General features: G+C 40.7%; 2 protein-coding genes across 2 annotated transcripts in view; one reads left to right on the top strand and one right to left on the bottom strand.

The window, feature by feature from the left end:
• The window catches only part of faf1 (Fas (TNFRSF6) associated factor 1), a gene marked incomplete at its 5' end in the record, with an annotated part of 59,615 nt that extends 39,940 nt beyond the window's left edge, over positions 1–19,675 (bottom strand). Inside the window, 7 exons of the mRNA XM_079221092.1 lie at positions 2,107–2,212; positions 10,379–10,470; positions 11,082–11,173; positions 11,283–11,548; positions 14,151–14,197; positions 17,098–17,166; positions 19,616–19,675. Coding sequence (XP_079077218.1) covers positions 2,107–2,212; positions 10,379–10,470; positions 11,082–11,173; positions 11,283–11,548; positions 14,151–14,197; positions 17,098–17,166; positions 19,616–19,675 — 732 coding nt within the window. The remainder of the gene's footprint in view (positions 1–2,106; positions 2,213–10,378; positions 10,471–11,081; positions 11,174–11,282; positions 11,549–14,150; positions 14,198–17,097; positions 17,167–19,615) is intronic.
• A 2,990-nt stretch (positions 19,676–22,665) lies between these two features.
• cdkn2c (cyclin-dependent kinase inhibitor 2C (p18, inhibits CDK4)) lies at positions 22,666–24,957 on the top strand (the record flags this gene model as incomplete). Its single annotated transcript, XM_079220784.1, has 3 exons — positions 22,666–22,782; positions 24,009–24,352; positions 24,948–24,957. The coding sequence occupies 3 exons, from the start codon at positions 22,666–22,668 to the stop codon at positions 24,955–24,957; spliced, it is 471 nt and encodes a 156-aa protein (XP_079076910.1).
• Positions 24,958–25,852: the final 895 nt, after the last annotated feature.

Below are 25,852 nucleotides of genomic sequence, written 5' to 3'. Positions count from 1 at the left end.
ATGGGGAGAGAAAGGTGCACTGTAGTGGAGTCCATATGTGTCTGAGTGGACACAGTATGAGCAGAAAGGGGAGTCGGGCTGGCTGAATATGCTGTTACTTCTTTGTTGCATTCTTCTTATGCCGACAGAAATACACTCCTCCTTTTTTTTGTTTCTTTTATTATTGTTTTTATTTATTTTTAAATAGCAAACTAACTCCTCATCTTTATTATAAGCATCACAAATTTCTCCACAGCAACTTCACGAGGTCATCCACAACTACTATTTAACTGCCTTTGCCGACAGTGGTTGCACCTGTAGCTCTCCACACCGGCTCCTGGACCTCTTGAATCAGTCCCTACATCGTGTGCACACACGGTTTAATGACATTATTTCTGAGCACATTGCCATTACAGTATAAAAAGGAGGAAAGACGCCCGTTCCCTAGCTAAAGAGTAAATGTATAAAAAACATGGTCAACATGGGGCAAACAGAGTCCCGATCTATGCAGGTTAAAGTTCTGGGCCTCATTTTCACTGCAGGGGGTCTTGAGATGCCTAAAGACAAGCATGCGTAAGAAAAAGACCACGACATGGAAGCCTGTTTAAGCCCACATTGTCCCTTCTCCATCCCCTATGGCCTCTTACAGCACCCCCACCAAGCCAACAGTCCTTTGCCTCCTTTCTGTGGCCATGGTTCCCCCCTCCCACACTACAGGGACCCCTCCCCAGTGTTTGTAATCCCAGCAGAAACACTTAAGGTTCACAGTGGGTGCTCATCAAAACCATCTGCCTGAGAAGAGGGTGAGAGAGAAAGAGAGAGATGACGGAGGGAGGGGAAAAGGAAAAGAGCGATGGAGGAAACCAGGGAGGCAAGCTGCCTCATCCAGTTCATATGTTGGTTGTACTAATCTGTTCAATTAGCACCATTACAAGCCTTGCAAGTAGCCTGATTATTATTAGTGTAATCTTCACCCGCACCGAGGAGCCAGGCTCGAGCTTCATCGGTTGTAGTGAGCAACAACAAAAAACTTGGGAGAAACACAAACAAACATTGCTGCTCGAAAGTAAATAATTAGCTGCATGAGAGGAAAACAAAATGAATAACCTGAGAAAAAAAAAACTGACGTAAAATCTGCCACGTGAATGAAAACAGCTAACGACTGACATGTCATACCCATATATTTTTTGTGCAAATAACGATTACTATTACAGGGTTAAAAAAATCAATAGAGAGATTTCTCTATTTTACCTGATCAGTCTTTGGGGAGCTTATTTCCCCTCACCTGTAGCAGCAAGCGACCCACTGTGAATAACAAATGCCTGCTCAGGTCTTCCTCGGAGGGTTAGTATAGGGCTGTGCTGTACTCTGTGTGTGTGTGTGTGTGTGTGTGTGTGTGTGTGTGTGTGTGTGTGTGTGTGAGTGTGAGTGTGAGTGTGTGAGTGTGAGTGTGTGAGTGTGTGTGTGTGTGTGTGTGTGTGTGTGTCTCTCCAGGGGAGTGCTGATCTGAACTCACAAGGGGCCAAACATTGACACAGACACGCACACACTTACTCATCTACATAGGCAAGCACACAAATATATTTTCATGCTCTTCAAATCCATTTGCAGCTGCAATAGTAAAAACCGACGGACAACGAGGTGTACTGCCTTCACACTGGGTCCAGTATGAGTTACTATAAATATTTCATAGGCCGCCGAATCTACTGTTTAGTTTCAGATGAGGAAAATGAATGGTACTCTGTCTCTTTCCGTTGCTCCTGCATGCCTAGATCAAACAATGTTCAGTTTTTAAAGTGCCTCCTAGACTGCTGAGAGACAGGGAGAAAGATGCAGTGTAGGGGGAGTGGGGAGAAAAAGAGGGGGTTGTACCAGACTGCAGCTGTGAGAGTAATTATGTGCTCGGAAATGTGATCATTTGTGATGAATAATGAATCGATGGCTGAGATAGACTAGCAATGTTTGGCAAATGGAATGAAAGCGGTGTTATGGGAAACTAGACTCAGGTACAATAATATTATTTATGTGTGAGAGTCTGTGGGTGAGTTACTGAGAGCGTTTGAGTGTCTGGGGCATATAAAGTGACTCTGGTGTCCAGTATGGTCTGTGTGGAAGCTGGGGTCGTACCTCCTGTATGGTTCTGGAGCCGGGGAAGTTGAGACTGTAGTCCCTCTGGGCCTCGCGGTGGCTGATGACCAACAGGAAGTTCTGGTTTAACGACTCTTGGAGATCACTAAATGAGGAGAGGAAAAAAAATATAACAGTAAAAAATAGGGATGAATACAGTAGGAGATTGGAAATAAAAGAATAGAATTTGATGCAGAAAAGGAATATGGAGGAAAGGCCAGGCATACAAATGACATAAGAGGGATTAAAGAAAGAGGCACAAAAAAACAAAAATCAACATTATCACTAAGAGCCACTCAGTCAAGTAAAGGACAAGTTGAAACTTGTCAACTGGTGGTAGCCTGCTGGCCCACAGAGAGCTGGGTGCCTCCTCTGGGGGTGAGTCGCCCACTTCCCTGGTTGTGTCTTAACAAGCCTGGCCAGTGCTTCGCTCAGCACAGCAGGCCACTACAGCCATGACCACCTGCACAGGAACAGCATGCAGTCCATCAATCTGCCTTATTGCTAATAAACCTGGCAGCTTTTATGAAATAAACCCAGGAGGGCCTACAGCTCCTTCCTCAATACAAACCAAAGATGCCTTAGAAGTTTTCACTGCAACTTACAGTGGCCCAAAGTGACCACACGGCAGGGTGTCGTAAGGTTGTTGCCCAACACCAACAACTCAACAATTGCTAGTCCAGGTAAGGAGTTTTCTGTCTTTTTTCTTTAGTTGCAGAGTGTAGACAATTATGAACATAAAGGACCAGCAACTCTCCAGCCAAAGAAGCAAATGATGAAACTAATTATTGTGCATTAAGACAAACTTCTTTAGTAGATGCTGCTAGATAACTGTTGTTGTTGATTACTGCTTGTACTTCACTGCCTGTCTAACCTGACTGTATAGTGATTATAGTTAAATCAATTCAAATATATCAGTTAATTTCAATTACAGGCTACTGGAAGCTGCATCCGAAACCTGAAGTAGATTCTATGATTGGTGAATATATAATGTTCCTAAACTAAGCTACAATCTCTATCTGCATCAGTTTTATGGTGAAACATTCCTCAATTCAAATTGAAATTCCTAGTATTACAATATGAGAGTAAAATAATAATAACTGACAAACTGTGTGGAGAGAAACTTTCAGGAGTACTAATACAAATTGATCTCAAGTCCAGCTACATGAATAATTGGACACCCAAAAGATCAAGCTATAAATATACAATTTTAACAATGTGTTAAAAACACTAATAATGATATAGTTTCCCTGAAAGCATAAACAACATTCACTGGTGGGCAAAATAATGCAGATAAATGGTGTTTACAGGTAACGACTGGTCTGAGGCGCTCACTCTCACAGTGGATGCAATATGCTGATTTCATTGTGAGCAGAGACCTGGCAGTGAAGACGTGATCTGTTCAAGAGGCCCTGAGGGGTCAGACTTTCTGGACTGGCACCGCAGCTCGCTCAGCAGCTTACAGCTGTGACAGAGACGCTGTGAACGACGCAAACGCAGACACTTTGTGTGCTTCACGTAGAGAGGAGGTGGTGGGGGAATCAACTTTTGGAAGCTTCATTTACAATAAGCTGTGAGGTTAAGTAGCGTTTTGAGCAAACGCTGGGTCTGTGCGGCTGAATATCAATGGGAGGCTTAAGGGCCGAAGCAGGCACTTAATCAGGGCTCAGAACCCAAGGAGAGGAGGAAGAGTTGAGCGAAATAGAGGGATGGGGGAATTAATATGTAGCGCACACATTAATTATGCAATCACACCCTTAATCTGCACAGATCTGGACGAGCTTATGTTAACAGAAGCTCAAATTTACTGTAATGACAGCATATTTACATTGACTAAAACTACGAAATCAATATGTAAATGTAATGTTTGTTGTAGCTAACTGGGGAAGATTGGAAATGTGTGGAGTGGGAAGGATGGATGCATATGTAATAGGGCTGAGCAGAAGGATGAGAGAGATGTGTGTGCATGCGTGCGTGAGGGAGAGTGAGAAAAATGGAAGGGGTAGGGACACATAAATAAGGATCTAGCTAATATCATGATTATGTTTGGACACAGTCCCGAGCTACTGCTGGCAGGCAGCTAGACTCCTAAATAGACAGAGATAGAGGGTAAACTGAGTGGAAGTGTTACTCTGTCCTTCCAAGCAAAGAAGGAACATCTTAGCAGTCATTCATGGCAGACCGACGAGCCATTTGGTGAGTGTGTGGGTGGAGTTCTGTTGAAGATTTACTTTGGGAAAAAAAAAGGATCATTCGTTGTGCTCTATAGTACAAATATAATTACTCAAAATATCAAATGCATTCAGAGGGGGAAACTGTGCCATCTGTCTGGAGAAGCTTGCAGGTTAATATAAACAAAACACCCGTATTTCAAGTCCAATATCCCTTTGTCTCCACTGCTTTCACCACTGATGTGTTCAAAGCAGCTGCCATCTGAAGGAAAGCAGGCCCTTCGAGCAGTACAGGGTTGAAATGTGGATGTCTCCGTGTTTGCTTCTGCCTTCAGAGGTCCCCTTCTCACTCAACACACACACACACACTTGTGACATCCAGGTCGGCCTGCAACATCTCTGGAGGTACTTGACATGGCATAAGGGTGCCGGGAGGAAAATGTCATTTAACTTTATGGACAGAGAAAATGGAGCGTTTTGCAGGGGAGAAGAGCAGGCTAAACAGATTGGTTTCATTCTGAGGTAAGCCCATCGCCTAAGCTGTGAGTCCCCACGGCACAGAGCAGACTCTAGACCTTATTAAACTAGCACTGCCAGACACAGAGGAACACACACACACACACACACACAAATTGTGGCATGTGCCTGCAAAACACAAATACCCCTACACACACACACACACACACACATTCTCTCCGACCCCTCTCACACCGAGAAGCACTCACTCCCATCATGCTCGTGTTTCATCCGATTAGAGACACACGGACACATAAAAACACACTGACCAAGTGAGCTGTTCCCTCTAATTAGTACAGGGGAGGTCATGAAGTACACACAAGGTCATCTTACCTCCTCCATATTTTGCATCCACAACAAAGCAGAAGGATGCGAAACCATTCAGGCTCTGCTCTGTTTCGCTCTGCCATCTTGTTCCAACGTTAATCAGCATGCTAACTGAGAGATACTTCCCATCAGGGCTGCTCGAGCTAACTAGCTAGCTATCTTACCGAAAGCATCTGTGAATCTGCTACTGGATAGCAGACACACAGAGGGAGGGGAGGGGGGAGGTAAGAAGCTGCAATAAAACACACAAAACCTAATGAATCATTTTTGCAATTTCAAAATTATTTGAGAGTTCAAATTAAAATAACCTTTCCTTGGCAAACATGCTTCCTGAGAGCAGAGCGGAGAATAAGCGAGGAAGGAAACAGGCTCCATTGAAATATTCATCAGGCCGTCATCATTTATGCAAGAGATTTAGGTCCTCCTCAACACCCTCTTGTATTCACAGACAGTCATCAACATGGCCGTAGAGAAAGACCTTCTTCAGACCGGGCTTTGACACTGCAGTACTAACTGCACATCACATCGCTAACTAAATAACTACCTGAGATGGATCGGTGCTCAGAGGAAAATCTCTCAAAGCCTCAAGATTTATTTCTAATCAAACAAGACAACTAAGGGAGGTTTACTCAGCGGAATCATAATGACAGTGGAGCACTATTTAATCAGTCCGTTTGGTTTAGGTGTGTGTGCTGCATGAGCCAAGCTCTACAAAGTAATTGCCAGAGATATTACCATTTATGGTACATTTGCATTTTTACTCAGCAACAATTTGAAGCAAATAAACAGTGAAATTAAATTTGGGGGGGTACTATAAACTAGCAAATAAATATATATATAGGAGACAGTGGTAGTTTCATTAACCTTACTACAAAACTTATACTTAAAGATAACAATTTTAATTGAGAATATTGGTTCTTGGACAAAAGCATTAGTAGCCACAACATTGCTTTTACGAACAGTAATAACAACAATAGATATGTTCTTGGGCCTTTTAATATTTATCCTTGTTTCATAACCATGTTGGTTAAAGAAAAGAAGAAGAAAAAGGATCTATGTGAAACAATAAAGTCATGCGTGAACAAACTGGAGTCGGATGTCAGAGCTGCAGTCTAAACAAGTCTCACATTAGGTAATGATAAATGGTAAAAGGTAAATAGCTTTTCTCGTATTCTGACCACTCAAAGCACTTTAACACTACATGCCATCATTCACAGACTTCAGGACTATCTAATCATTCATACCCATTCATATACCGCTTACACAGCCTGCAGGTTAAGTGTCAGGCACAAGGACACATCGACAGGGACTATCGGAGCCGGGTATCGAACCACCGAAAGTCTTCTTCAAGGACGGCCCTGCTCTACCACTGAGCCACAGTCGACCCCTTAACGTTAGTCTATTAACACAGTTCCATTAAAAATTTTGCAGACTGAAATGTCTAGACTTCTCAGGATTTTTTCTTTTAAGACCACATTTGGCATTCGAGTACAATAATCCATGAAAAACACATATTATTATTAATAATATATATATATATATATATATATATATATATATATATATATATATATATATATATATATATATATATATATATATATATATATTTACAAAACAGGATAGAGGCAAGAGTCTGGAAAGACAAATATTGTTCCACACCCTTTCTTTTTTAAATACTTATTACCTGGAAATTATTAAAAACTAATTTCATATTTTCCCGTACTGCGTAGGAACCCTGTATAAAGAAACTACACCGCGGTCGCAGGAGCACAAGTATACACATGGGGTCTGTGAAGGCAGATTAGTCTGCAGGATGATGTTTTGGAGACTTATTTGGCCACTTGTAGACAACTGCCTATTTTAAGACACTTAATAACCTACTGATGCATCTTATACGGTAGAATACAACTTAAATATCTCTTAAGATTGTGTTCACCACAGACAACAAAACAAAACAAATCGAAAAAAACTCATTGACTTCGAGGGAACCAGACATGCAAAGATCTTAAACTCAATTCCACTCCATAATGAGACAATAGATAGAGACAATGTGTCTCACAGACTCTACTTTGAGCATCACTGAGAGTGGGAAGACTTATTGAAGTGCAAGGAAATAACAATTTTACGAAGAGTTATACATCTGTGAAGTGGAGTAAGCACAATATTTGGCTCCTTAATAATTTTGTTTTCAATAATTGTGCACAAGCAGATCGTAACACATTGGTACCATGAGTTGGTATAATGTGTGCGTCCCTCCCTGCAAACTTTGGGCGGAAGCCTTTATTGGCACTGAGCTCAGTCTACTGCAACACATTTGCACACACTGCACTTACTGTGGATTTACGGTGTGACCACAGTTTATTTTTACTGCAAGCTAACAGCTTGCCTGCTCCCACTACAGGGGACTGCACCCCCTCCTACTCTGTGATCCGTCACCTATCCTCTCCCAGTATGACAGCATGGTCACCACACAGACACACACACATTTTTACACAAATGCATGCGCATACACACAGGAGCCCACCCACTCCATTCAGCCCCAACTGTCTTCCACCAAAATAGCTGACACAGAATAATGAGCTCCTGACACCCAAAATGATATCGATAACACTTGGAAAAATGGCAACGGCGCTGCTAAAAAGACACAGCAGTAAGTGGGGGAGTGAGAAGACGAGGAGAGGGAGGGAAGACTGGGGAGATGAGGGCCATTAGCTGCCAACACAATATAACTACCACTTAGCCTAACTAGCAGGCAAAGCGGCAAACTGCCAAATGACTTCTTTTACAAGTGTTCTGGTGACATGAGGATGCTTGCTTGGCTGCTAACATGAGGAAATGTGGCGAGAGTTACAGTACAATATTAATTTAGAATCCACCGTCAACAAATAAACAAGGGCCATCCTAAGTGAGAGTATAAACAACTCAAATAAAGAAAATGTATCATAGAAAAGTGCGACTGAAAATTGTCTAAACATTAACTATTATGAGCCTATCTGATTTTAAATTGTGCCATAAAAGAGAGACAGTAAAACTGGCAATCACAGAATGGTACACAAAAAGGTGTCCTGGAATGTTTTATCAAGATGTTTTCAATCAGCCTTTAAACTGGCAACTGCCAAAAAAAAAATATATGATCATTAGTCCTATAGAATGAATGAACAAAATACAGTTTTATTATTGTGTCACACCTAAATGGGCCTACAAGACATCATAAATGCATTCAAACCAGGACCAGAGTGCTGCGTATTCAGACCATCACCATTTACAACTAAATTAATAAATCACTGACAAAAACATATACTGCATCGTACTGGAGAAATACAAATAATTACTAATCAAATAATCCATCTTGCCTACTTTTGAGAGAAAGTTAGTAAACTTCTAAACTGAACGGCCATTACAATTTTTGCTAATCTGTAAACCATAATATTATTAGTTTTGTCAGACCATTTCATGGATAATCAACCCTCTTAAATCATCATAATTCGTACAGTGTAAAATGCTAATGGTACTCCACAAATCACACAACTCGCATGGTTGGTTTTATTGCTGAACATTTTTTAGTTGACCAACCTCAATGGTCAAGAATAGAATACCAGCTCTAAAGTGTGAAACTAAAGCTCCTATATAATAAATGATATTCAATGCGTAAATTAGCTTCCGTAATGTGTAAAATGCAAAGAGAGAGGATATCTTGTTTTTCTCCAAAAGATGTATCAAACTAGTCAGAAATCACATCACTGATCTTCACACAAGCAACGAGGCGACTACAAGGTCTCGATTGTTGGAGAAAATCCACCCCCGCTTCCATAAATTTAAAGGCAAGCAGATGTCGATAAATCATGTCAACAAAACATGAGAAAGTGTTTTGTAATTTCTTGCTCTAATAATAGTTGGAATTGAATATGCATGATTGATAGAGGCAATATAGATGAAATTTGACTATGTTCAAAGCAAGTTTTGAAAAGATACAAGAGGACATCTAAAAGATAATGAGATTTTAAAGGTTCATTTGCAATACCTTATATTTTGGATGCCTTCTTCAGTTTTGCTTCGACTACAGACCAAATAAATTCTTCTTTAGTTCTGTCTCAATTAATACGTAATTGGGCTATATCCCAGTAGAGTGATGACCACCTCCAGCTCAACTGTTGTAGTACCGATGTCATGTACAAATGCATCATCAAAGTCAGGTGAAGTATGTTTTTCTTAAAATAAATCTGCAAAGTCTGTCTTCCATTTTTTAAGCACTACCTTTTTTAATTTTATCCTTCACTGTTTCACCGTTATTTATGTCCGCAATTGTTTGTGGCGTCTTTGTAAATCGATCCAGTTGTAATGCTCGTCCTCTACTGAACAGTCTCTTATGAAACTGTCCACTCTTATCAAATATATAGTTGAGTTTGCCTGTATTTTTGCCTAATTCTTCTTTTTTTGTTGTGCTGTCCACGCACATGTATTATATCTTACACACAGACAAGTATGTACCCTCACACACATCTATTTTCACCAATCCGACGCTCTTATCCTCAAGTTAAAAATAAAAAGTCTCTCTATAATGCGCAGGTGAAATGAAGGGAGCGATATGACTTCTTTGGATGACGTTAACCTGACACTGATGAAAGGACAATCACACGTTCAGCTGACACCTGTGATTGTATTACCGCTTTGGCTTTGCACTGCACAGCCTGACATTTCAAAAGTAAAGGTTGCTAATACCACCACGGATTCACTGAAATGAACACGGAGAACACAAACAACGAATCTCTATTGTCACTGGGTACCATCACTAAAGTAACACTTACGTGTTTTGAAAATAAATGGGAATAAATAATAGATATGAAGTGTGAATATCATATACACAGTCTATGAAGAGTACAATAGGAAACAAACCAAGCAACAATTTCAAGCTGCAAGAAATAAAGATGGGAAGGGGAATTATTATTTACACAACAGAGATTGTGTCGGTAGATGTCCATCTCAAAATGTCACAATGGACGTGAGAAAATGAATGTGCACCAGCAGGTCAAATGTCTCTTAATATACCAATGTAAATGGTGTTTGCTAGCTGAATTCTGGACACATCATCATAACTGGTAATAGACCGCCACCTGGTGTTCGCTATGAGGTACTACGTTCATACAACCATAACATAGTTACTAGTGTAAGTGTACCAGGATGGGAAGAGGAGGAGGATTTATTGTGATATTAAAAATAAGAAAAAGAGTGAGAGTGGTGAATACTGAGCGAAATACCTGTTTTTGCTGGTGCTGGCAGTAGGGGCGATTTCTGGAGTCAGGACATACAGGCTGTTGTTCTTGGGCAGGTGTAAACTTCTCATCACCGTCTGATTACACACACATACAGAGATACAACTTCAAAATAGTTCTACTCACAATAAAGTACTTATAGCTGTGGAGATAATCATTTCTTAAGGGAATATACTTGTGCTAACTTTACTAGAATGCATACTCATTCATCTCCTGATGATTATTTTGAGCGAAGCCTGTTATTATGACTTGGTTATAGGTGAAAATATAGTTTGAGGAACATCAAATAGTTGTATTGATGGTGGGGTAGGAAACAGGCCTGTTTGCAAGACTAATGTTGGCATGCCGGCAAGAGCTTAGTGACCTAAGCAAAGCTGTGACGACCAGTGGTGTGATTTCCACGCGGCCACAGAGGCTTCCACGTGAACTCACATGGTTTTACAGGATGTCTTGGATAACAGCATTCAGCAATGTCATGTATGCTATGTTCTAATCCTTGCAACTAACATTGGAAAATGTAATTGTTGAGACACGGCACACACCGTAAAATTGCGAAAGCAAAACAAAGGTAAGAGAAGATAAGCGCATATCACCAGTGCTCTTTTTCCTCTTTTCTTAGTGCTACATTGTGTGTGTTTTTTTTCACGTGCCGGTTTGTGGCTAACATTTATAGGGTCTGTTAACTCACACTATCGGATACATCTCCACTCTTCCATCCCTTCAGCTGCATTTTGGACACTGGAATCCCAAGATCTGCCTCAAGGATTTTTTTGATTTCTCCTGTAAATTAGAATTATGCGGCAGAAAATGTGTATTATGCACAAAGAGGCAATGTGATATGTTGAGTATTGTTTACAATTTTATATCGGTGTGTGTGTGTGGGGCTCACCGACTGCGCTGCCTTCCTCCAGTACCAGGTCTATAGTGCGCTGCCGGTACTCCACCCTGAAGTTGAGCATCCGGGGCTGGCGCTCTACAATGTGTCTTGAGGTGGGGTTGACGGGGCAAAAAGCAGAAGTCGAGGACGACGCAGGAGAGGAGGACGAAGACGAAGAGGAGGGGGGAGGAATTGAACCACCTGCTGCTGCATCGGCTGCTTCTGATTGGCTAGGAGGTACGAACATGGTGGACTGGCTCGCCTCACTGGAAAAGTTACTGCACAGAGGTGACAGGGTTAGTAATGGTGTCGAAGATTGACTGCTGAGTTCATATCACAGGTTATTTCATGCAAGATGGTGACACTAAATTGTGGACAGAAGAAACTGCCAAAACATAACAGGAGCTATCAGAAATAAATATCTATATTGCTGGCAACATCAAACGTATGAGTCCTTATCTCTACCATAGACTGCATAAGAGAAGTGGACGCCACACATTGGTTTGTGGACAGACACATTAAGTTTGGCTTTTTAGCCGCCGTACAACCGAACACTGAATAAGACATTTTATAGGCAACCTAAGACGAAAACACAGACAACGTCGTAGTAGCGGCATGTCAATCCTATGGAAGCCCCACCCTAAAGCAGACCCTTCTTTATCGTCTATTTTACTTTCAATGGGAACATCATTCATTAAATAAACATCATGCTGTGTTGAAGACTTGAAACTAGCGACTCAGACCATAAATGAAGGTTTACCGAGTAATAAAGCCAGTGAGAAGTAGCATAATTTTCCAATAGACTTATATACAATCAGACTTTTAGAAAAAGGCTTTTCACCCACCCTTCTTTGCAATAACTGCTTACTCTCTTTAATGCGTTTCTCTTTGCTGCTTGCTCAGTGTGTGACCCATGTTTAACACAGTAAATAATGTCTTTCTGTCTCACGTTCATGAATAAAGTGTGCCCTTTGTTCCTTAAGTGTAAGCAGCAACTGTCTCGCAAGAGCAGAGTGCCAGACTCAGGCTTTCTAACAAAGGCTGTATTTTATCTGGCCCACCACATTAGAGAGGCCACTGTCCTACAAGGTGGGCCGACTGTCAACGGCCACAAAACCTCCATGTTCAGAGTAGGGAAATAGAGTGGGAAATTAACCCAGACCACTGATAGCACACTATAACTGGCTCCTCAACAGCCACCTCAGTAACAACCAAACCAATTATTTGAAGTTCCAAATCGTTCCTGACCTTATAATTGGAGAAGTAGAATAGTTACTGGAAAAAGGTAAGCAGGTATTTAATAATCATACAACACTGACCTGTTCTGAGATCATTTCACATATTTTCTTTTCAAGGGTGGATAAATATATCTGATATAAACCCTGTGTACAAGTGAATGGATGTGAAAAAATTAATTACTCCTACTTTGTAACATAAGAGCATCTCAAACCATCCAAAAGCTAGAAACTGGCTGCAAAAATACACAAGGGAAGTCATACCGTGAGTACATGTAAATACATGGAATATGTATGGATATGGCAGTATTTTCAGAAGGCAGACCACTACCATCTCATATCTAGAATCTAATATGTACTGTAGGGAAATAGATGATACACAAGTGAGACTGATATTTTGCTCCAAGAAGCAAAAGAAAATCCAGAGAGATCTTGCCAAGAGGATTCTTAAACTTCTTGAAAGCATCAGAGAAAAAAAAAAAAAGAAGAAAAAAATATATAACCTAAACTTGGTACAAGAACACTGAAGGCCGTTAAATTGTCCGTTGTTGTTGTTGTCGTCGTTTGGGGGTAGTTCCACGCCGCCCTACATCTAGATGGCACTGTTCTCCTGTGTGGTCCAGGAGGTGCCCCAAAGCAGACAGAACTGTTGAGCCCTTCCCCCGTTGACAAACTGGTAGGCCAGTGAAGCAATTACGCAGAGGATTCAGCGTTTTTAATCAAGTCCGACCAGAAAATCTTTTTTGGTGGCCTGAGGAATTTTGGTTACTCATCAACAATGCAAGCTTCTTATAATTCCCAACCTGCTTATTAAAGAGGACACAAGGGAGGCGGGAAAAGCATTTGAGATGCAAGCGTTGGCGTAGCCTCCAACTGGCTCCAGCTCAGGTCACGTCATCAGAGTCTGTTTACTGAGCAACGCCAGCCTCTCAAACCAGTGCCAGCCACTTAGCAAATGTGTTGGCTGCTGGTCACACTGCCAGCCAACCTCCATTCACAGCAATGTGTGCCCTTGAGAAAGACCAGCAATATTCTCATGGCCCAAGGGCCTAAACCCCACCAGAGTACATGCATGCATGCATGCATGCATGCATGCATGCATGCGCACGCACACATGCACACAAGCGTGTACACAAAATAAAGTGGTTTAACTGAACGTCTCCAGTTTGAGTGGGTTCAGATCAGCACAGTGCATTCAGGAGTGTAAACTAATCGTTGAGGGGAAATGAAGGGCTCAAAGCCTTTTAAAGAAACCTTTTATATTTAGTAACTGTGTACAACTACACTCTTGGCAGGACGTTTCTTTTCAGTTGCAGCCTTTTATGTTATTCCTCTATTAAACTGCAGAATAGAAACCAAAGCAGGAGCAATAACCCTAACTCGGTAGCATCCAAGTTAGTGTTATTTGCTGGATATGAATAATGTTGCGTTTCATCATGGAGGTGGTGATACAGTAAATGTTTTGCGCTCGTGAAGTGGTGTACAAACTATACCCAGTGTGATCGTGGCAAAAGCCAAGCTTATGGAAACATTTTCTGCTAATGCATTTCGGCTTTGGTTTCAGTCATAAATGATTTGCAAGATCACGGAGCATTTGATCAGTGTCCTCTGATTTACAACAAATGTGTGGCAACAGTGTTATTACCTTTGTAAAATCCCATTCTCCTGTGGTATCACTCCATTGATGGCTGCCTGTAGTGAAAGAGGAAGTAAATTATACAACAGAATATAATACCATTTTCTTGTTTTAGTTTCTGTGACGTGTCAATTCCCAGCTCTTTTCTATGGAAAACAGTTGACTGTTCACTGGGATACATAAGGTTCAAGCCATCACATCTTTAAATCAGAAACTAAAGGATGACAAACATATACATTCTATTATATAAAGAGACGGGCAGATAGGTATCCTAAAAGTAAGTAAGAGAACTGCACTCCTTTTCCAAACTTAACAATAAGTAAATAAATACATTTGGTCATGGAAAGCCTTTTTATGTATGCCAAGGCCCAAACATAATAATGTATATGTATTTATTTAAAGGGGGACATGCTTCATGTCATTCAGAACACTGTTTGACAAACACAATATGTTTGTCAAAGGGTATGTTATATTTGCTGTCTGCAGAGGTTTTGGACTAAATCTAACAAAATGTGACAGAGAATGATGAAATATATTTAGAAAGGGCTGCTGGTCAGAACAAAGAGCCCGAAAGGACAAACATGACAATAACCGGTTTGCACTGAGCCTTTGTTGAGATGGACAATTGATTGGATTTCTCTCGAACACTCACTATTCTCCACTGCAAAAACAAGCTAAATGAAGTACGTTGTTATGTGATATTGGACGCATCACTGGATCTTCAACAAGATAATGCGACCCGTCCTGCTGCAAGAAGTGTTCAGGGCAGGTTCAAGGAACCCAAAAGGTTCCCTGTGGAGATTTGTTGGAAACAAACTTAAGTTTGTGTTTCTCCCTCAATCATATGTTGTGTCTTCTTGATACTTGCATTATAAAAAGACACGGTGAACGCACTTCCTTCCTCAGAAAACATTTGCCAGCAAGTAAACGTCGATGTAAACAAGCCAGTCTTCTTCTTCCCGACCTTTGTCAGCGCGCTGTTGCATATCATGGCGCATTACCGCCTTGGAAAGATAAACAAAGCCGGTAGCCACTCAGAAGAACAGCTCCGTGGTGCTAATTGAGGTCAAAAACTCTTCGGGGCAGCTTTAAGCTGTTTTTAAATGAATGGCACGGACACTCAACCACACTCAGGCGCTTATATAAAGCATGTTAGCATGGCATGCTATTAAGTGCTATTAAAGTGCTACAAACTGATGGCAGTGATCAGGACTTAACATACGCCAATGCAGTACTGAATAGGCTTTTTTGGTCACGAAAGATTCCACTTTTAAATTTTGTTGTGCCAGTTATTTTGCTACTTATTTTGTTTGTTTGTTTGAGGTAAGAATATCCTTGAGTTTAAACTTTTCTACATTATTCCTTTGTTTCTTTATGTTCTGTTATTAATAAATGATGTAGCACGGTTTCTGCTCCATTGCTTGTTTATTGGCTGAATTCCATTTAGCTGCGAGTCATAGTTTACTGGAATAGAACAGATTTATTGTTAACGTAATTAGTGACACAATTTTCATGCTATGACAAGTCAAAATACTTGTTGTGAGTAAAGAATCTAGCTTTTAAAAGCCACAATATGATGTTCAGCAGTCCAAACTGGTTTGGGTAAATGCTACATAAAGTACAAAAGCATTTGTTTCTAGTTTCACAACACTGTTGATCAGATGCCAGATCTCATTTTGAGTATTCATTTGGGTATCAAAACATCCACTGGAGCTTTAAAAAATTCCTGTAAGAAGGCGATAGTTTGCCCTTTTAAAGTAAAAAAAAAAAGAGTCTAGTCCTTCAAAGTCCATTCATTTCAGAAAATACAAGTTTACAGGAGTACATGAAGACAAAAGGTTAAGTAAGCCTAAAGGTAATCAGGGGGTGATTCCCTGTTTGAGTGCCGAGAGTTTACCAGTGAACTACAATGAGACCTCAGACCAAAGGAGACGACTGAAGTGGGTTGGTTGAGATAGCCAACGCTAGGATACAGTTATTTTTGACCCATTGAAGAGCATGTCGAAAGCCCTTTAACGTGCTGTGTGTACGACTGGAGAGGGAAAGAATGTATTTTGCCATATTGTGGCCATAATATGACTGTTTTGGAGCATAGAGATGAGCAGCAGAGGAGTGGATTGAGTTACTTTTATATTGCATATTTTTGCCTCTAGTAATCACCCCTGAAATAAAAAATAAAAAACACCTCCATGTTTTATGAGATAAAACATTAGTATTCAGGGTAACAAAACAATGGCAGAATATCTCACAGCAAATGCCTTAACTAGTGCATGCATATACCGTTTATTGATTACAAGACGAGATGCATGATGAGGATCTGGGTGGCCGTAACAAACCCCTGCTCTGCTAAACAATATCCTGGGGGAACAATGCTCACGAGCGTCACTTTAATTTTTTTATGTAACTACCCTAGTCCCCACCCACACACCATGCACGCACAGGCGAATTGTTTTCGTCAATGTTTATCAAAACTACCAGCTACTGCAGTGGAATTGCAAGTCATCAGATGTAGTGGGGCAGTGAGTCCAGGCCCCATGGTCTGTCCTACCACCGCTTGGACTGCTGCTACCGCCTGCATTGAACTCCTGCCAGCCTAGGTCTAAATATAGACTGACCCCTTCAATATGCACTTGCGCGATAAAGGGCTCCTTTACTCAGACTCATCATGAGTTAATACAAACTTGGCAGAATACATTCTCTCCCACAGAGGGTGTCTCTCGACTAAACGTTCACTCCACCACACCTCTCAGGACACATTCTCTCTCACAGCCACCACATTGTGGGTGGCCAAGATGCTGCCTGCTTCACAAAACAGAATCGCTAAAAATGAAGAAATTGTTTTGGCCGCGTCATAATTGCTCACAATGTGTGTTATTGGATGTTAACTGCCCTCTTGAACTTGCACTCTAGAAGAAGTCGAAGTCAGTCTGGCAAAGCCTACAGTTAATGAACTTACCACTAAATCCCAGTTATTAAGCTCTAACAGAGTGATTGCCTCTGCAATGTTGTCAATTCCAGTGCAAGCCTGTGAGAAGAAAAGAAAAAGAAGAGGAGTTACAAGAGAGAAATGCATTGTACAAAAAATGCTGTGGTTTGTTTTATGAAACATTATTATGTCTGTACATAACAAAAAAAACATTCACAATAAAACAGACAAGACATTTTAACTACTATGGTACCACCCATAAGAGAAACATGTAATGTGGTGGCACTCTTTACAAAAACAACAAGCTGATGTTATATTAATACTGCAATATTGGTCAGGAGGCACAAATTTAAATTATAGCTTTCATGGTATTTGTATTCTTCCTGAAGTGTAACAAAGGCATGATTATCTTTTTCGACTGATCCTTGTGCTAGTTTAACTGACGGAACCAAAACACGTTCTCTCTGATAAAGTGACAACAAATTGGCACAAGCAGTGTTAAAAAGCTGCAATCCATCATGCAGGTGTGAAAAGGCCCAGAGCCAGATAAACCTTTACAGAAATTGCTTTATAAAAGGGTGCAGAGCAGTAGACATCTTCTGCTATGTGGCTCCCACCTCTTGGAAACAGGGTGTATTTGTACTTGTGCCAAAGACAGAACACCCAATTGTATGATTAGAGTAGTACACGTGAGGTCTTTAGTCATTTCATCATTTCAGAAGCGGGGCTAAGGACACACACAATGTACGATTTGGCAAGGGGGCAGTTAATGATGCAACTGCTATTCTGCAATTAAATACACTTACATGTTTTAAAACAGCGATAAAGGCCACCTAACGTTTTTGTTTGTAGAAAAGCTTAGAAATCTTGATAGAAATGTTATTGGTTGGATTGTGGATATTTTGTCAGGGACTGACTCTCCAGGGTGGTGATTCATATCCACTGTATTTTACAATATAAAGACTGTAGTAGAAGCAGAGAAACAGGCCTTTCCTGAAGTACGCATACCAACCATCAAAGTTTACTTTCAGGGCAGGAAACAGGACTATTGACATGTTCAGGATGGGTTTATTAGCTCTTTAACAGACATTACTTATTATAAACAAAAGAATATGATAATTTCATTAAGGTAGAATGCCTTTGCCATCTACAATTAAAACAAGAGGAAGTTGACAATTTTAAGTACTTATGCGTGAGAACAACAAACTGAGAATTTGAACGCCAATGCAAAGTAAATATGTAAAAATTGTTTCATGTGATGGCTAAATGTTTAGATTGTAGATTGAGAAATCATTATGTTTAGCATGTGTTTTGATTAATTACTGCTCTTGCTGTCTGTTTAGAAGTTTAAAACCTCGCTCTTGTAAAATATTAAATGTTCATGTAATCTTTGCGCATTATGCCAAGTCAAAATCTTAAAAAAAGAAAACAAAATTCCCTGTTTTACTTTAAAGTGATGGCAACAAAAATAAATATATGTATTAAATGTATTGTTGTAGACCGGGAGAATTCAGTCTTTATGTCTTTGGCTCACAGCTGGCATTTATATTATGCTATGTAACACAGTGCATCTGGTTTTTCCTTTGTGCATATATGTGTGCTAGAAATTCTAATGCCATTGTGATGTCCACATCAAATAAATAAAGTCAAAGTATATTCAGTATCCATTATGTAGTGCATGTTTCTTATTGTATTCAAAAGTGTAGGTTGTAAGTAGAGTGGAGTAAGGTATGTGACATGGTGGACATGTCAACAGTCTAATTACACAATGTATCTTTTGGGGCCTGTCCGAAAAGATCATGGACAACTTGTACACCTGCACTGGTTAGGCCCGTTGTCAAATATTATGAAGGTGAATGTTGTGGGTTAAAAATCACACGGCTACAATAACAACCCCGCGAGAGGGACACCGCCGAAGACGAGGCCTATGATTCATGTACCGAGTGTTTATTTTAGAGGAAGGACATATATAATGTTAGCATTGATCACATTAAGCATGGAAACCAACATAACAGGATGCTAGATTAAAAATGGGAGGCGACATTGTCCGCATTTGATTGTCAACATCAACACATACTACCCCACCTGCAAATAGGGATAAATATCTGGTATCTTCCAGCGACATCCCGTCTCTGACGGGGATTTAAACCCCCGACAGGACGACATGGCTACGTGTAAACAAGTCGGCAGTTTACGTGAGCACCGTTATCATTGTAGCTAGTCGCCACTGTCGTTATCGGTCCAACCGGTACATTTGAAACCTGCCATAAACAATAAAACATCCTCCATTTAGATCCGGGGCCACCGCTACCTAGTGAGCGAGCTCACAGGTCATATTTGTTAATCAGAGTCAGTTAGCAAGCTGTCAGTGTGTTAGCTTAGGGGAGCTAGCCGCGGAGAGCGAAGGCTCAGCTCGGGTCTGCCGTTTGCGACGCCAGTCAGCTCGAGTGTACGTACGGCTGCTGACAGCAGCACGAGACCATTCAGCCACGGAGGAACATATAACTAACTGTCGGGTGTAATGCGTGGGACAACGGGAGAGACACACCTGAAAGTCGGCCAGAATCATTTCTCTATCCATGTTGCTCTCGCCGCTTTCGGAGGCCATGGCAATGACTGGCTAAAAGCGATTCTTCTTCCACTGGCTCCCGTCGCTTCGCTCGCCTCAACAGAGGGACACGGAGTCGTGATAAAAACCGCTTTACTGAGAGGCGGCGACGAGTCAGAGTTTGGCAAATTAGAAATATTTAACCTGACCGGGATTCAACCGCTTCAGATGGACGCTATCCTGTAAAGTAACGTTACAGTGTTCAGTTATCTCCTATCATTATTGTCATCTCGTCCATTGCTTTACGGCTGACGTAAAGTGACTGCAGCTGTTGTAAAAACTGGAGCCGTGGACGTGAGGTTGATACTTATAGTGAAGTTTTAAACATGACCGTCTGCTGTTTTTCATGTTGAATACCTCTTTTCATGAAAAGACCTTGGATTATGTTTCCCTTTCTCGTGTCAATATGTTTAGAGGCGTCGTTTCACTCCTACGTACTTAAACATTCAAATACGCCTGTATGCAAATTATCTTGTGTTGGGTCGTGCCTTCACATAAACTAACTCAAAAATATAGAGACTAACGGTATAGGCTGCAATACATATTCAATATCCTATAAGCCTGGGTTTTCCACGTTTATGTAATTGTCCCTGTCGTCATTCAATGCCGCAGCTGGCCAGATAACAGAGATGGGCGGATGTAGGCCGATCCGAAGAAGACTGGTGTCCCATCACCGGGGCGAAGACACAAACAATAGCCTAATTGGTGGATTATCCTTGAACCAGTATAGATCGTATTGAACATGTATTTATATAGAGAGCATTCAGTATCTGCAGGCAAATGATAGGTCAACTTGAGGATTGGAAATGTGCACAGACAACAAAGAGGCAGGTGCAGTCGCAATGCCGCTTAAGAGACAGACAATAGAGCGAGAGGAAATACCAGTTTCCGCAAATATAAACGCGTATGGCGACTCATTCCAGTTTGCCATTGACTAGACTAAACTCAGATTGTTTCCTGGCACACAAATATTTATATTTTATTGTATATGTAATATGTTTATGTTTCTTGCACTGTGTTGATTGTTGCTGTTTGTCTAATGTATGCACCACCCGCCAAGACAAAATTCCTCGTATGGAAACATTATACCTGGCAATAAATGGTTCTGGTTCTGATTCTGATTCTGAAAAAAAGATCAAGACCAACATTTGTGTGCATGCGCACCGCCACAATCCGCATCATATTGCGCAGGTTGTTGCCGATTACGCCTGAGAGCGTCGGACATGTGACACGATTTGACCTTTTTATTCGTGTTGTCCCCACAGTGCTGTAAGCCTACACAATAACCTATGTCACACTATCTCGTTAATAAAAAAAGGACGTGTGCATGCCGAAGTGTGCATTTACCCATGAACCACTACCGGTTGAAAAGTGGCGTGTAATACATGAATTGTGTATGCGACTATATAGTAAATCACTCCTGACCATAGAGACAATATCAAGTCCCACCACTAGAGGGCGGCATTGTAAAAGAGGACTGAGATAAGTTGTCCAGAGCAGACGATGACGCCATAAAAAAGAGCCTCTCTTGCTCTTTCACTGGGATTTACAAGTGCAGGCGAAGTAAACATTACATCGATATGCTACGACGCCACTGTGTTCTCCGGAATAAATCCTCTGTATCGCAGCAATGAATGCGGGCATATTTCTCGCCATTGCGTCATTAATTTGCGCTCCTTCGAGACAGACAGCGTCACGCCTGTCATTCAGCTCCTATCCAATCACGCCATCATTTTTTTGGGGAGGGGGGGTATTCAAACTGTAGCTTCTCCGGTAAACCGTAAATCCAAACATCCATCCTGCCTCGCAGCGCAATCTACACTTCAAATGACCCACACTTTGTCATGTGACTGATATTTTTGGGAGTGCTGCTGTTTTCGGACATTTAGCCCAAATACCGCGAATTTGGAAATAAATTCAAACGGACGTCGTTGTGACGTCGGTTCCTGGAGGAGCATCGTATGAGGTGGGGTTACTTACCGTTGGAAATGAAAGGGATCTCGTAACGATAGATGATCTGTCTCTCTCAGTCCTTGCAGGATGGTTTTTATAACATGATAGCAGACGATTGCAGAAAAGCACTTTTTTGCAAAAATCATCAGGAAAATGAGCGGGAAGCGACTTTGAATGAGATCACATCTTTTTATAACGTGCGAGGATGTAACCATTTTATTTTTGTTGTTTTTCGTTATTTTTGTGTCGCATTTTCAGTGGAGGACTCTGAAGACTGGCTTGCATTTAAAATCAGGCTGTTTCCCCCCTCAATAACCAATTCTACGGATTTACGATTACATCACCGACGTTATTAAACCTGCAGGTGTGTGATACTATAGAATAATAGCCCGTGTCGTCTCCGTGGGTCTCTTACAGGCTGCATAGGGAGAAATGACACACATGTGATACAATTCAGCATCTGCCTCAAATATCATCCATCAGATCACAAGACATCAGGGCTGTGAGTATAGATGGTGCTCGTGCAACACGTGAAACATTGTTTCCGTATTATTATGACCTGCAATGCCTCACAGTGAATCAACATTGAGTATGCCAATCAATCAGAGGTGGCATAATTCATTTTGCAGCTGGATGCGTAATAACGTTACTTTATATTTATAAATCTTAAAGTAATTGGATGCTATAGGTGAATGCTGATACAAGTAAAGTAATATCATATTGTATCATATAGCATTTTTTAAGCTGTGAGCATTGGAGAGAAGCTGATACATGAACTACATATACAGTATACAAGCTCATATTCGTCAAAACTATTTAAATATGACCCACAAATATACATTGCAATAGAAGCTACTTTATTTTTTTAAACTGTTTACAGGGTAATTCAGGTCAAGCCCCTTGTTTGGTGAAAGGAGGAGGTGCCTATGAGATATTTGAGCTAACTTCCATTTTGGATGACATGTGTGCACACCACACAGCATCAGCAAGCTTGCTTAGACAATTAAATTAAAATAAAATAAAATAGAAGATAAAGAATGGCTGACCCAATCTGCAATGCCTCTGCCAGTGGAAACCTACCCAGAGTGTTGGTTTTGCTGCAAAATGGAGCACATGTTAATGGATTAAATAAATACAACAGGACTGCACTGCAGGTTGGTATACACTTTCATTTATTGTTATTAATAACAAGTCAAAATAGTTTTCTTCATGTTTTTTTGTAAACTGTGGTTTTACAAGTTTGTTTGACTTCCTTCGCTTATTGTGCTGTTGTATAGGATATAAGGCCTATAATCAGTTTATCTTCAAATATCCAGAAGATCGTGTTCACCATTATATAACAGCAAATAGTCTAAATATATATATATTGTTTTCAAAATAAGGAATCTGTGGACAGATGGAAGAGAGGAGTCTGGACTATAGTCCTATTTAGTCACCATATATACACCATGTGTAAATAGAAAAGTGGTTTATCAAATTCGTTTTTAATCGTTTTCATAGTTTTGCTAAATTCATTATATAATGTCAGATAATCATAAATGTATTGACACATGTGAGTAAATCTGCGTTTTTGTAATGAAGAATAAGAGGTCTTTTAGTCACTATATTTCACAATTTAATGTATATTTCTAGCACAGACCTTTGCACTTGATCTTGATAAATAAGTTATTCAGATATAATAAAGAATAAGCCCATTTCTATAATGTGATAATACAGAACATGCACCCTAAACTTGAGGTGTGAGTGTGAGAAAGGAGAAACAAAATGGTGGTAGTGAGGAATATGAGTGTGTACACACGCCTAGATTTGTTTTCATTGGGCCTACAGCAGACTAATTCAATTAAATTTATTTTGTATAGCCAATCACATTACAAATTTGCCCCAGAGGTCTTTACAATCTGTACACATACGACAGCTCACATCGGTTCAGTAAAAATCCCCCCAAAAAAACGTTTAGCAGGGAGAAAAACATGAAGAAACCTTCAGGAGAGCAACAGAGGTGGATCCCTCTCCCTCAGAGGACAGAACAATATGTCATGTGTATGAACAACATAACGAGTTACAACACATTCAGTGCTTATGACAGAAATGATTCAATGAGGCATGATGGAAAAGTTACAACTACTATGGCAACTATAGTGCCACATAATGATAAGTGTAATCCTAATATGAATTGTATTTCAACAAACAGTACAAAGCAAAGGGCTTATGCTGCAGAAGTTCCCTCGTATGCAGCTCATGTTGAAAAAAGAAATACATCGATCTTGATCCTTTTTTTCTTCTTCATATATCTGCATTGTTAATAGGCCCTTCTTGTTATTACAGCTATATCTGTACTAGTTTTGACCAGTTCATCCCTCCTCCCTCTTTCTGTGTGCAGGTGGTGAAGTTGGGGAACGCCGCCTTGGTCGAAGCCCTTCTCCGGGCCGGGGCAGACCCCAACCTCCGCGACCCGGTCTGCGGTCTCACCGTGATGCACGACGCCGCGCGCGAGGGGTTCATCGATTCGGTGCGCGTGCTGGTGGAGTCCGGGGCCGATGTGAACCTGGTGGATGCGTGGGGTAACCTGCCGCTTCACCTAGCCGCCAGGGAGGGCCATCTGGAGGCGACCCGGCTGCTGATCGGACGCACCGAGAACCCGCGGGCCCCCAACGGGCTGGGACTTACCGCCGGGCGGCTCGCGCGCATCCACGAGAGGGAGGAGAATGTCCAATGCATCCAAGAGTATTTGAGCTCCCGTAAGTGGTCTGCATTCTATGGTTTTTCCATATATAGCTTAATCCTGCTCAGTCCTCTAAGTCTTTCTTTTAAAGATGTGTTCTGTATTCACTCTTCAAGCTTCACAGTATATAATCTGCATCTATAAAGTGCTGAATGCCTTATTCAATGTAAAGTTGTGGACAGATGTATGCTTTTTCTAATAAAGAATATTTCTGTTCCTCAACAATGGCGCTGGAGAAAACTGTGACAGTGTTCAGGCCTGATGTTTAAATGATTGAGATCGGTTGGTGTTAGCATATTTTGATGTTGCATATAAAAGAATGAAGAACCATAATTAAAACAAAACAGGCCGAGATTTGATGTTTTTTTTTCATGATGTTTTTCACCCATGGCCATGAGTCTAAATGAGTCCGGTAAAGTTGGAAAGAGATTCACAGATTCGGACTTCCAGGATCAATAACTCTTTCGCTAAACGGTGTTACAACACAAACGATACCTCTCTGTAATCGTAGTGACGCAGACAACAAGCTACAACCTTCATTTTACAAAAACGGGTCGTTCTCCGAGCTGTACGGATAACGTTGGTCTCTATGTGCAGCCGGCTGTGAGACGAGTGCGCACAGGGGCGCAGGGACCGTCTGCAAAGTGCAATGCAGAAAATACATACAACAAAAATAATCAATGACTTCACTATTATGAATTGTAGCATTACCAAAATAATTTCATACACCAATGGGCTTCCCCTTGGTGTATTACAGTTGTTATTTTGAAGAAATATGATTTCTATGCATTTCTATTAATATTCAATTAATATTAATATTCAATAGGGTCACAGTAATACAGTTGAAAAAGACAAAAATAATTTCCTACATCATTGGGCTCCCCCTTGTTGTACTACAGTTGTCCTTTTGAAGAAATATAATTTCTATGATTTTTTATTAATATTAATAGTTAACAAATATTAATATGCAGTAGCGTCACAGTAGTACAGTTTAAAAAGGCAAACATCATTTCCTACATCAGTGGGCTCCCCCTTGGTGTACTACAGTTGTCCGAGAAGTCCGAATCTGTGAATCTCTTTCCAACTTTACCGGACTGTCAAAATGAGCAACACTCCCATTACTTAAATTCGTTTGAACTAATAATAAAGAATATATGTACAATATAATGCCTGTGCAAATGTTCGACCATGGTATAAAACGGATTGTCACAATTTGTAAACGAGTGTTTACAAAGTGGCTACAAAGTTCATTTATTTGTTGTTGTAAAACAAAAGGTTGCACCATCGCCCCATGCCTGCTGCACACACCTGCACATACACAAATATTTACATTAGAATAGAATAAAAGAAAATACATTGAAGTAAAATAAAAATATATACATTCACCAGTATAAAAATCCACATATAACTTTGTTAATAGTTGGAATAAGGGTAGTGTAAACGTGTATTAAAACCTTGTATGTTTATTATTTACAGTCGTATCTCCAGCAAACTTGAATATT

This window comes from Taurulus bubalis (genome assembly GCF_910589615.1).
Source record: "Taurulus bubalis genome assembly, chromosome: 7".
Lineage (NCBI taxonomy): Eukaryota > Metazoa > Chordata > Actinopteri > Perciformes > Cottidae > Taurulus > Taurulus bubalis.
The sequence above is the reverse complement of the archived record's forward strand: the minus strand, read 5'-3'. Positions and strand labels throughout refer to the sequence as shown.